Source organism: Haplochromis burtoni, unplaced genomic scaffold (assembly GCF_018398535.1).
Source record: "Haplochromis burtoni strain Fernald_Lab_line unplaced genomic scaffold, NCSU_Asbu1 Contig_4, whole genome shotgun sequence".
Taxonomy (NCBI): Eukaryota; Metazoa; Chordata; class Actinopteri; order Cichliformes; family Cichlidae; genus Haplochromis; species Haplochromis burtoni.
The window spans coordinates 1652670-1665014 of NW_024582365.1; the positions used below are offsets into that span (position 1 = coordinate 1652670).

At 41.0% G+C, this 12345-nt stretch overlaps 1 protein-coding gene across 1 annotated transcript in view; it reads right to left on the reverse strand.

Annotated features, from left to right (window-relative positions):
- zdhhc9 (zinc finger DHHC-type palmitoyltransferase 9) overlaps positions 1–11058 on the reverse strand; it is a 28430-nt gene extending 17372 nt beyond the window's left edge. The window contains exons 1-2 of the mRNA XM_042220756.1: positions 10168–11058; positions 1491–1651 (exon numbers count right to left, since the gene is read on the reverse strand). Coding sequence (XP_042076690.1) covers positions 1491–1651; positions 10168–10331 — 325 coding nt within the window. The 5' untranslated portion in view covers positions 10332–11058. The remainder of the gene's footprint in view (positions 1–1490; positions 1652–10167) is intronic.
- Positions 11059–12345: the final 1287 nt, after the last annotated feature.

Below are 12345 nucleotides of genomic sequence, written 5' to 3' on the forward strand. Positions count from 1 at the left end.
TTGTGTTTACCTGCCAAATGTAGGTCAGGTTCTTGCTCCTCTTTAGGCTCAGCCTTTAGTTTTCAGCTGTGCCTGAGGCTCTTTAGCTGCTAAATGCTACACAGATAGTCACTGGTCGTGTCTCTCCATTGTTTGCTAGTGACAGGTAGTGCTCAAGATAACTTACTTGTAATAGTACAAATAAACCCAATTGCATAGCATGTGGTCTTGTCAGGCTGTTAAAGATTTGTCAAAGCAGCAATTTAAACTGGTATTTAAAAGACATAAACGCTGCTCTATCTTCTTGATCTAGAGTGTTGACATTCTTCTGTAGATGTAAACACTGTTTCCTTTAACAGTTTCCTGTGTTTGTGTTTTTCCCTGAGCTCTTCTCAATTGTTAGAAGTGGGCAAAGCCATGTTGCAAACAATTTAGTCCAGACTGAGAAACATGTGGATAAGATGATGGTAATAATGGTGATATCGCTTTCAATCAAATGTGATCAAACAAAACTTTGACCGGGCTATTGCAACACCTTGATTTTTATTTCTTCTTCAGCCATTCACTTGTAGATTTGCCGCTCTGCTTGGGATCTTTGTCCTGATGAAGGCCCCACTTTCAGCCCAGCTTTAGCTGTCAGGCATCACATTTGACTCCAGAACAACAATGATAATAATAAATGTATACTTTATTAATCCTGTAGGAAATTGTTTAGTCCTCTGCATTTAACCCATTCACTCATCGAAGGAGTACCAATCCAGCTTGCCTCAGGATAGCCGTTCAGTGGATTTCAACCCCGGACCTTCCAATCATGGGGCGAACACTCTACCTAATGAGCTATCCCTATATCCGGTGGGATTCGAACCCACGCCTCCAGAGAGACTAGCCTTAGACCGCTCAGCCACGCTACCCACACATGCCCAGCCCACAAATGGTATGAGGTGCTGGGTTTGGTCTTTGGCACTCTTTGCACCGCGCATTATGGCCAAACATGTCTATGTCGGTCACCTTAAAGGACGTAGTTCTAGAGGTCTTGAGGTTTATGCTGATGCAAGCTAAAGCTGTGCTGCTGTGGTTTTAGTCAGAAGAAGCTAACTCTTGGCATCACTTCCAAACAAGCCATACTTCTTCGGTCTTTGCCTGATTGGGCTGTTATGAACTTTAATATCTAACTAAGGTGACTAAAGCCTGAGATGTAGCTCTTGGACTTTGTTTTGGGTTTTTTTTTTTAGTTTCTCTTAGCATTGCACAGTCTGACCTTGGAGCGAATTTGCAGCAAAGTCCACTGCTGGGAGCATCGGCATTGTGTTAAAACACACACCTGAATTTTCCAGACCAGCAGACTTACAAATCTTGTGCTTTTACAGAGATACCCACACTTGCTGATGATCATTTAATCACCTGCAGTAAGGGTGTACTTAATTTTTCATAGGACAGCATAGAAAACCTTTTTCACATGAAGTTATAAGGGAAGCAGTGGAGAGTGTCCGTCCGCAAATCCTGTAACTTACCAATTTCCATCTCAATGAATGTAGCCTCTTCAGGAAGGGCCCTCGGCAGCACCCCGGGGTCACTGAAGCTGGTCCTCAACAGCATGGCCATAACGAAAAGGAACAGCAGGACAGCAAAAACTGGGATGGCGGGACAAAGATGAACAGCCAGGTACGGACATCTGCACAAGAAAAAGAAAAGTGTTTTTAAAATAATGTGCACACAACAGCTGCTTTCTTTTCTACATATTCGCATCTGCAAACTTGACATCATACAGGATTGAGGAAAAAACATGTTTTTCTCACATTGATTAATTAAAGAAATCCTGTTCTACATTTCTCCATCATAGTAATACATGATAACTACGGATAATCTTAAGAGAAGCGGCAGAGCACTCTCAGGAAAGCCATGAGCACAGAGGACACAACAAAACAACACCACACATATTTTTAACTGGTGTTCAGAGCACAAGGTCACGAACCACAAGACCGAAGTCGTGGCCTTGAATAAATAACACGATGCCGCACTCCCTACACCTTCTGTACTAGTGGAGAAGCGTGGATCCATTTGCCAGGCCATTGAGATTAGAGCCAGCTGGGCTCCTCCAAAAGGGCCGGCTGCACAATCTGATAACAGATGTGAGCTGCAATGCAAAGTGCTGCAACAGAAGAGCGCAGCAGCAGCAAAAAGGCTTCCACACGCAGTTATTAATAGTTTAACTCTATGGCCTCATCGCTCTCCCTTGAGGCTGAAATCATATATTCATAATGTGACTCTAATGTTGCAATACAGGATTTTAAGGGACTGAGGAACACATAAAACTGCCCACACACAAGATCACCAGGCTACACTTTATTTACACAGTATTCTCTTTTGTTCCATTAAACAGCATCTGCATACAGTGCATCTGGAAAGTACCTCCACATTTTGTCATGTTACAGCCTCGCCTCAAAACTCTACATGCGATTCCCCATAAAGATAAAGTGAACAAACAGTTTGCTTGAAATTAACGCAGATTTATTAAAAATAAAAAACAAAACATGTACATAAGTGTTCACAGCCTTTGCTGCTAATTTGGCAAAAATGATCACTTAGAGAGAACATCAGAAGCACCAAGTGAACTCGCTTTATGTTACAATAACATAAGAAATATATTTATCTCAAAAGTTAGGAAATTACTATTTTACAGCAGCCAAACCATAAAAAAAAAATCTTAAAACAATACAGCATAATAAAAATATCAAACAAGCCAAACATTACACTAAATTAAACAGAAAATGTAAAAAAGCCCACGATAAAGAAATAAAATGGGGCTTAAAAATAAAATAAATGAAGGTGTTATTTTATTATCTTATTGTTCTTGCTAAACCAATAAAAAAACAATAAATAAATAAACCAATAAAAAAAGTGCGAGGAGGACTTTTCTGTTGGTTGCGACAGAACAGCAAGCTACTGTCTTGTGGTTTACTGCCAAGTCCTTTTCATCTAATATAAAATCCAGTGAATGGTTATAACAAAGCGGCTGAATCTAGCAACAAATTTGCTAAGGTGCAGTGACAACAGCGAGGAGGACAAACTAAAAACAAATATCAGAATCTACAAACTGAAACTCAAATACAACACAAGAATATCCAAACAGTTAACCTTTGGTTACAGCCAACACTCCATATATTGTAACAAAAACAAGTAGCCTATGACACATGAAAAATATGGAGGGTAAAACTCTTATTTTTTCATACTGTGGACGGTTGTTGACTTAGTTCAAATTTTGCTGATCGGAGTTGCTCTTCTATAACGATCCAATGCGCTCTAAGCCAATAACAGAAATCTGTACATAGGGGCACCATTGCACATCTGTGATCTCATAATTAAACCTGAAGTGGCTGCAGTTATATAACAAAAAGGGGAAAAGAGAGAGAAATCAGCAGCCATTAAAAAATAAATTGCTTTTGCCTGTTTTATTTAATTTGTTTAACACAGATAACCTCACACAGGTGGCCCGGATGTTAGCTACTCATCTACTACAGTGTCACCCACAGTTTTGCTTCATCATCATGGTCGGTTTTCTGTTCTCACTATGCAGGCATACAGTTAAAAGTGAACAAAGCGGACTTGTTTAATGTCACCACGTACATGAACCCTGTCAGCATACCTGAGCTCTGACAAGACAACAAAGCAAACACACACACACACACACCTGCTTGACTTGTCTGAGCAGTTTTCCGGCAGCGCATTTCAAACATTAATGGAAACAAGGAGCGGAGATCAAATCAATAGAAATTTCCACTGGCAGGCCTGCGAGGTGTGTTTCCCACAGCCGTTTGTGCAGAGGCCGCACAGAGCGGGATTCAGGCTGAGGGATTGCAGTCTGTCGATGAAGTGCAATTCCCGTAACCGTAAACTGGAACATATTCAAGGAGGCTTCTCGATCATTGCTTCCCATCAAGCCCCCCTATCTTTCCTGGATGTGACAATTTCCTGCGCTGTGCAGGGTGGAGCTGTCACGGCACCACTCTGGTGACTCCGTGTTCACCAATCACCACAGAAGCAGCAGGAAAAACTGGATCGTCTACGAGGGGATATCCGTCAACTGACACGCACATGTTGCTAACAAACCCTCTTCCTTAACCAACTTACTTCATATTTATGAAATATCTGTTTACTATTCTAACAGCATGTCTTCGTGAAGGTGTGAAAACAACCTGTGTGGAAATTATTTCATGAACTTGAGAGGTGCTAGAAGGCAGATTTCCTTACCTTTGTGCAGAGACAGGTGTGCCACAATATCTAAATTTTATGCAAAGCTAAGCTTACCTACTGCTTTATATTTAGCAAAATAAACAGTAGTATAATTCATCTCATGGAATGCTCATCGAGAATACATTACAATACCTTCTATTATACTGAAATGCTACAAATACATGAACTACCTTTAGAGATAATACATTTGTAATAGAGTGCCTTTTTTTTTGTTTTGTTTTTTAACCAACCAGGAAGTTAGAAAACACCTCGGCCTTGATACACAGTAGAATTTGTCTGTAGGCTTTTGGATTATTACAGAAAATAAGAAAAGAATAATGAAAAAAGGTCCTCGGCCAAGCTGGTCACCCCACCGTGATAATCATCCCGAGGAGATCAGATCACCAAGCTCACTTTTGTCTTTTAAATCCTTCTTAAAGACATATTTTTTCAAAGTAGGCTTTTTCTGTGCCTCCATTTGAAGTTTATTTCGATGTTGTCCACCTTAATTGTTTAATCGCCTTCTCCTAGTTATAATTTCAATCTACGTTCTACTAGCTTTTAATTACCTGTTGTTTTATTTTTTATTTTCTTTATTCCTCACTTTTTACCTCCTTGTGCTGCTAGTATTCCTAAGCCAAATGTTGAGTGACCTTTGCCTTCTCTTAGATGTTTTATTTGCTGTTTCTTATCTTATCTTGTTAAGCACTTTGTAACTTTGTTTTTGAAAGGTACTACATAAATGAAATGCATTGCCATTACAATCCAAACAGACTGTGTTCTCATAGTTCTTAGCAAAATTGTCTTCTAATTAATGAGTTGCACACTTATCTGTGTGTGCTGCATAACAAAAGGCAAAATGTAACCTGATTACATTTGTTAACCTCACCCCTTATATGCGTAATAAACCATTCCTGCATTCTTCCAATTTATTAAAAATAATAACAACAACAAAGGATTTTGAATTGTGCCACTGCCAATTATATGAAGGTATGAGATGCTAAAACCTCTTGTTTCTACAGTGTTTATTTTTTTGCACAAGTTGCAGTAGTTCATATTGGTTACTGATTGACCCAGAGGAGGCCTACATCACATTCAAAGGCTGTAATCTTATTAACCATGGCACAAAAATATTATCACACTTGAGTTTACCCCTTGACTTAATAGGCAAATAAAGCCTTGCTGTATGTTCTTTGGATTATTTATTGGCCCCTAATTAAATCGTAAACAAATATCAGAGTGGGCATTAGACCCCGAGTTTTACCGAACTTACACCGAATAAACTTTGTTTAATAAAAGGGAACTCGTTTAGGGAAAAACCTGGTGGTCATAAAAGACAATAAAGGCATTAAAATAAAACAATTAAATCTCATTACACAGGAGACAGATAAACTACCTACTGCTGCTCCTACTGTCATGTCTGTGCCTGGTGTGGGTGGGCATTAGATGCTTTAAGGCGAGTCTTCTGCAGACGTTTAGTTCCTTCTTAACTCAGAATGGCACAAGCTCAGAGATGAAAAGCTCCTAAAGTAGTGATATCACCAAATTAGAATCACTTCAGCGTCTCAGCCACACCGCCCCTGAACCCGGGATTACGACGCCACACATAGTGACTCATGACATTTTACCTTTGTCGAACATTTCAAACCCTTCCGTTATTAATACTTAACAGCTGTAAGCTGTTGCAGGCCTGCTTGACTCATACTCCAAATGAATTATGCACTTGCTGTGCAGGCAGCTCAACAGTGGGCCTCAGTAACAGCCTTCTGTCATACAAACATCTGCAGACTGTGCCTGGCTGTTTCTAGGGCACTGCTGAGGGAAAAAACAAAAGCTCTCAACCTCTGCTTGCCCTCTCTCCTTTTTAAGATACAAGCAGGAAACAAGTCAATATCAGAAAAGCTTTCGTGGATCCTCGTGCTTTTCCCACAGCAATAAAACTGCTCATGTTATTCTCATAAATATTCAAAAAAACAAAAGCCTGACGAAATCCAAAAGCTCACTTAACATTTACTTCTTATCTAAGAATATTTCAAGAGTCATCCAAACAATGCAGATATCAGCACCTCATACATTAGTATGCGGTATCAAGCCGTGACTGAATTTCCTGCTTCAGGTAGACAAAGATGATACATGTCCTTGCTCTGATGTCATGGGAGCTTGCACCCCCTGAACCTGAAGCTCCAGACTACACTCACTATACTCTGATGCCAGGCTTAAATCAGTCGTCCTTGTTATGCAACATTTAAATACCAAACGAGAGAGATGAAACATTAGAGCCTGGGTCACTGAACGTTTAGTGGGATTAAAGTTGGGATCACAGATGTTGCGTCATATAATATTTAGCAAGTGAACTTGAGACTGATGAGAAATGTGTTTATTTAGCAGTATCTCTGTCACATTTTTGATAGCAGTGCATCTACTTCAACCCCACCCCAAGATTTATGCAAATATAATGTGGACTTTCCTTCCTTGCATGAAGCAGGCTCGCAGGCTGTGAGCTATAGATTTATAAAATCCACCCTCCACAGAGGAGCAGCTCTCTCCTTCTGATAGAGAAGCTTCCAGAGAACAAAGCCTTTAGATCATGGTTGCTGTAAATGGAGCGCGTACTCTGAGTAGGGTATAAATCATGTTATTGCTCATTTGGCCTTGGCCGGATGCCGCTTTCCGATTGGTTAACAGGGAGACAGGGTGGAGTTAGATGCTGAGAGAGGCTTGGGGGGGTTGACTACAAGAGCTCTTCTGACTGCAGCCACTCGCTCTGCAGGCTCATCCCTGTATACCTACTCGTCCTGCATCGCTCCCATTACTGCACACATACAGCACCGATACCCAGAAAAGAAGATCGTCATGCACATATGGTTTTCTGGCCTAGTGGCTAAGTGTCCTGTGGTGGACAGACAGATGACACACTGTCCTTATGTTCCAGTTTCTTGTTCCTTCCTCCAAAATCCATAGGTGGCAATCCGCATGCACATATGCACACACGTTGACAAAAAGCAGCAAATAGAAACCAAACCTGCAAACATCTATCTGCAAGTAAGCCTTCTGCAGATATGTACATGCTAAAGCCCTCTGTACACACACACTGAATGCAATACCCAGTTTAATAGATATGCAAAAAAGGTTCAGCACAAATCCAATAAGGTAAGGATGTAAAGACTTAAAATTCTGCCCAGCAAGGGAAAAGAAAACTAAAAAGGCTGGGCCCATTTCTTCAGTGACTAATTTGTTTACTTGTCCCTAATGCATCTTTCCATTTGTGTACTCAGCCACTGGTTTCCGCAATTTAGCACAAATTAAAACACGGAGGGGTCTCCCTGCACATGGTGCCGGTGGCTGATGATAAAAGTGAGATGTCTGCTCCCCTGGTCTTGGATATTAGCCAGCTCACGCCATGACACTGCCCTCCCTTGTTCTGCCATCAACGTCACGGTGCAGCACACTGCCCAACCTTAAACTCACATGTGAGGAAGGAATTCTCCAAGATAAAGAAACAGCAAGACGTTGCCCTGACAGGCAGCTTAGCTGATTATACTGATGCAGCGTCACACAATCGACTGCAATACAGTCTTTAATGTGTTGCAAGCCTTTATACAAAAATTACATTTTTGATCACTGGTTTGTTTTTAGTGTTTTAGAGCAGTGAAATTCAACAAATATTAGTTTTGCAGATTAACTGATAATTTATTGGCTTCTGTTTTATACCTTTTTTTTCCATTTTTAGCACAAAATGAGCCAGATAATCCTAACGTCAGCATACTGATTTATACTCACAATGACAAACCTAACAGATATTTATCCACTAGCGTGCCTTAGTTTAGCAGCTTAACACGATGACATTTCAAAAGAGAGCAGCAGCTGTTACAAATGTGATCAGTTTTGCAATGATTTAGTCAGAAATCAAATCACAGTGGTGGCTAGAACATCATCACGACATCATCCAGTGGGGGAAACTTAAGAGGCGTTTTCTGAGGGAGTGCTCAACGGTTCATGCCATTTGGTCTCCAACTATGAATGCAGATTATCTTAAAGCGGCTAGAAGAAAGTCGAGTCATCTTCAAAACATATCTTGAGACCTTGAAAGTGCAATTGAATGCACCTTTCTTTTGCTGTCCACGTGGTCTCTCTGCATGTCTTACACATGACTCCTCAATACCTGCCACACCAGGAAACCTCCATCACCAAAACTCTTGTCTTTGCCAACAGATTCTAGATATTCATATGCAAATATCTGTTTATAGAGATTCAAGATTTGGGGTTGGAGGATTACAATTGGTTTCTTTTGGGGAGCCTGAATGTCTGTGCTAAGTTTCATGATTATGCAATAGTTGTTATTTATTTATGGGTGACAAGCGATGGGAAGGTTTTTCAGTCGGGTTTTAAGATAAAATAAGTACTCTGAACAAGCAGTCTCAGACTCTGGAAAATGCAGAAAATGAACATAATCAACAGCAGATGCATTAATTATGAAAACAGCTGTTACTTACAGCGCTCGCACTAGCTGACAAATAATTCTACAATAGCAAAGAGCTTAGACTTGGTGTTTTAATGCTTCTATCACTAGTTAAACTGGCATTTTGTGAATGCATTATACCTCAGAGCCTTTCTGCTGATGGCTTTCACCCTGTCATAGCTTCAATGTATCAAGTTGCCATGTAACTGAATTTAGCAATTACCCCCATGTTGCTCGGGCCCAACTTCAGTAGCTGTCCCACCCAGAAAGATAATTATATTGTGCTGTAATATGAACATAGCAAGTTAACGACCCTCTAGCTATCAGTTATCATAACGCCTCCTCCCAGCTCTGGATGCTCAGCGTGAGCAGTATCATCCTTTTCCCTCTGTGCTCTGAGCCGGACAACAGCTCCTTCTGTGCAGACTCAGAGGAAAGCAAGAGGCCATTAACGTGCAGGCAGACAGAGACGGGAAGGGCCTGGCACTATGCAAGAGCAGCTACTTCTCCTCGCCACTATGCTCCAAATCCATTTGGCCTGGTAGCCGCATACACACCCACAGTCAACGGAGGTTACTGTGTTACACAGCAGGATTTTGTGCCAAATCATTGTGTTCTGTGTGTCATTTAAAAACTACCAAGAAAGAAAAGAGGAAATAACAAGGACATGGACAGAAAGTGTAAGCAGCACTGCTTTATGAGCCACGTCCATGTTCTTCATTTTATTAAAAGGCACTCCTCAGTACAGCATGAACTGATGAGATCTGGGTTCACCAGCAGCATCCGAGCAGGTCGACAGTGCTTGCCTGGATGATGAGTCCAATGGGTTGTGCAAGTAGTGGATTGGGACAGAACTGCTGAGACCAAAAAAAAAAGGGCCGCAAAACCAAAGCTGAATGACTTGTGTCATTAAATATTGAACAACTCAGTATGTGGTCAGTCATAACCATCTTCTCTGTCAGGAAGAGAATTTAGATCGACAAGACACAAATACGAGGTTATCAAAGTGAAATTGTTGCCTGTTACAAAAAAAAACCATAAAAGGAGGTTACAGTTACTGCCCACCACCGAGCCCAGGATCACATTACCATTAAGTAGGTTTAGAAAGGTAACAAAAATCCAATACTCCCTTAAAGAAATCATTTTCAGATCAACTACACATGACTGAGATGAGGATAACAGTAAAAGCTTGATTTGGTGATTTAACCTAATCAAAGGTGAGGACTTTCTGAGAAGGTGGATGCTGCTTTCCAGATCAATCAATCAAAATAAATTGACATCTCTAACACGTAAATTAAGCAGTGATGGATGTTTTTGATTGAAGCTAAAATATTTATTATGTGAGTTTATACTGATTTTATGCACCTCTAAAGTTGACAAATGTTGGATAAGGCTATAAGACTCGATATTTTGGGAACCGGGAAAGGCATAAGAAGCCTAAAGGGAGTTGGAAACACTTTTTGGAGCAGCTGATAACTTTGCCACGGGGTATGACTTACTCGAAAGCGAAGAAGAGGGCGCAGGTCCCGGTGATGAGGAAGAGGGTCAGGTAGAAGACGCCCTTCTGCCGGGCCATCATCACCCGTCCGTCGCAGCAGAAAGTGTTTTTCCCCGGGAGCTTCTCCCATTTTCGCACCTTTCGTGTTATCATCACCGCCGACATGGTGTCCTCTTCTCAGATCAGCAGTGTGCGCTTCTTTGGGTCAATACAAGTATTTATACTGCAAAGGGATTCAGACAATACGCCGATGGCTCGGGAGGGGATCTGCGCACATGTAGCCCCTTCCCAAAATACTATTTAGTCAAAAACAGTCCAGTTAATGAGTGATATTAAAGACTTGTGCGCTAAGTGGCGGCTGGGAAGCATTTTCTGACCATTCAAAGTGTCGCAGTCACATCATCGGCGTTTTCTAATCCATATTATTTCCCGTCTTTACTGCAGCATGTCATTCCCACAGTGAGCCTCCCTCTCCGCTCAAACAACCTCAATCCCTTCACGGTCCGGGCACCTCTGGAAATCAGGAGAAATTCATCCAAATGCGTGCAGCAGATGATTCCCACCAGAAACCTGAAAATCCAGCTTTTCAATCGGAAGAGCGGACCTTGACCGACTGACATTCATGTCATCTCGATAAATCATAAATGGTTTTACGGGCGAGCAGCTGCTGGGTCCTCACAAACAGGCTGTTAGACTGTGACTGCACTGCTGGTTCAACAGCCTTCATTTAAAGAAAAAGAAAATAAGAAAGAATCGCCAGTGTGTCCAGGAATATGTAAAGCTCTTGGATATGCCTTTCCCCCCTACAGCCTGCCAGCTCTCGGTTTCAGTCAATGGTAGCAGGAAACACGCCTAGATTGAAATATCTAATCTTAAAGGGGCAGGACAGGTGAAAGAAAAAGGGAACAAAGGACACAGGAACAGGTCCTGTCTTGATCACATTAATATGCTAAATTGCTCGCCTATCGTATTGCCCAAGGGAGCAGAGCGTGAAGTGTTTTATTGGAGTTAATTGGTAATGGAAACCAGAGGGATTAATCCCCCACGAGAGCAGAGATAAGCAATGCACAGGTCTTTTTTTGATCTTATTTCTTCTGCATCATACATGACAGTTTGACAGGCTAAAACAAACCGATACATTTTGAAGATTTGACCACATGAATTGTTGCACTGTGTACGTAAGCTATATTACTAATACGCTTGCATTTCTAACACCATGTGTGCACAATGGTGTGAAAAACTCTTTGTCCCCGCCCTCATTTATTATTTTTGGCATATTTTTCACACTTACATGTTTCAAGCTAATTGCAAAGTATATATATATATATATATATAAACCCTCCACATGGAGGGTTTTCCAACATGAAGTGTTTAAGGTCACGCCAAAGCATCTAAGGTCAGACCTTGACTTGGCCACTCCATAACCTTCATTTTTACTTATTTGTTTATTTATTTTAGTCATTCAGAGGTGGACTAGCTGTGTTTCAGATCATTTTTCTGATGCATAACCCAAGTACGCTAAGCTTCAGGGCACAAACTGACAGCTTGACATTCTCCTTCATGATTTTCTGGTAGAGAGCAGAATTCACGGTTCCATCAAGTAAAACAAGTCGAACAGGTCCTGAAGCAGAAAAGCAGCCTCAGACGATGGTCTGGCACTACCTCCACCGTGTCTGACTTTTGTTATGATGCTCTTTTTATGAAATTCTGTGCTACCTTTATGTCAGATGTAACAGGATGTAAACCTTCAAGAAAGTTAAACTTTTGTCTTAATAGACCACCGTTTATTTTCCCAACAGTCTTGGGGATCATCAAGATGTTTTTGGCATATGTGAGGTGAGCCTATATGTTCTTTTTGGTAAGTAGTGGTTTTTTTCCTTGGAGCTCTCCCATGGATGCAATTTTTTGCTCCGTCTCTTTCTGATTATGAAATCATTAACAGTTACAAGGTGTATCCATTTGTGGATTAAAGCTCGCGCTGTTTGCTGGAGTCCGAAGCCTTATAAGAGGCTTTGTAACCCTTTCCAGACTGATTAATGTCAATGACCTCTCTTCCTTGATTTAAGATTCAAGATTCAAGTAGTTTATTGTCATGTACACTGCAAAACACAAAAGGTTACGCAGAGTAATGAAATTCTTACTTTGCAGGTTCCCTTCACACAACTAAAAACACTAAAAA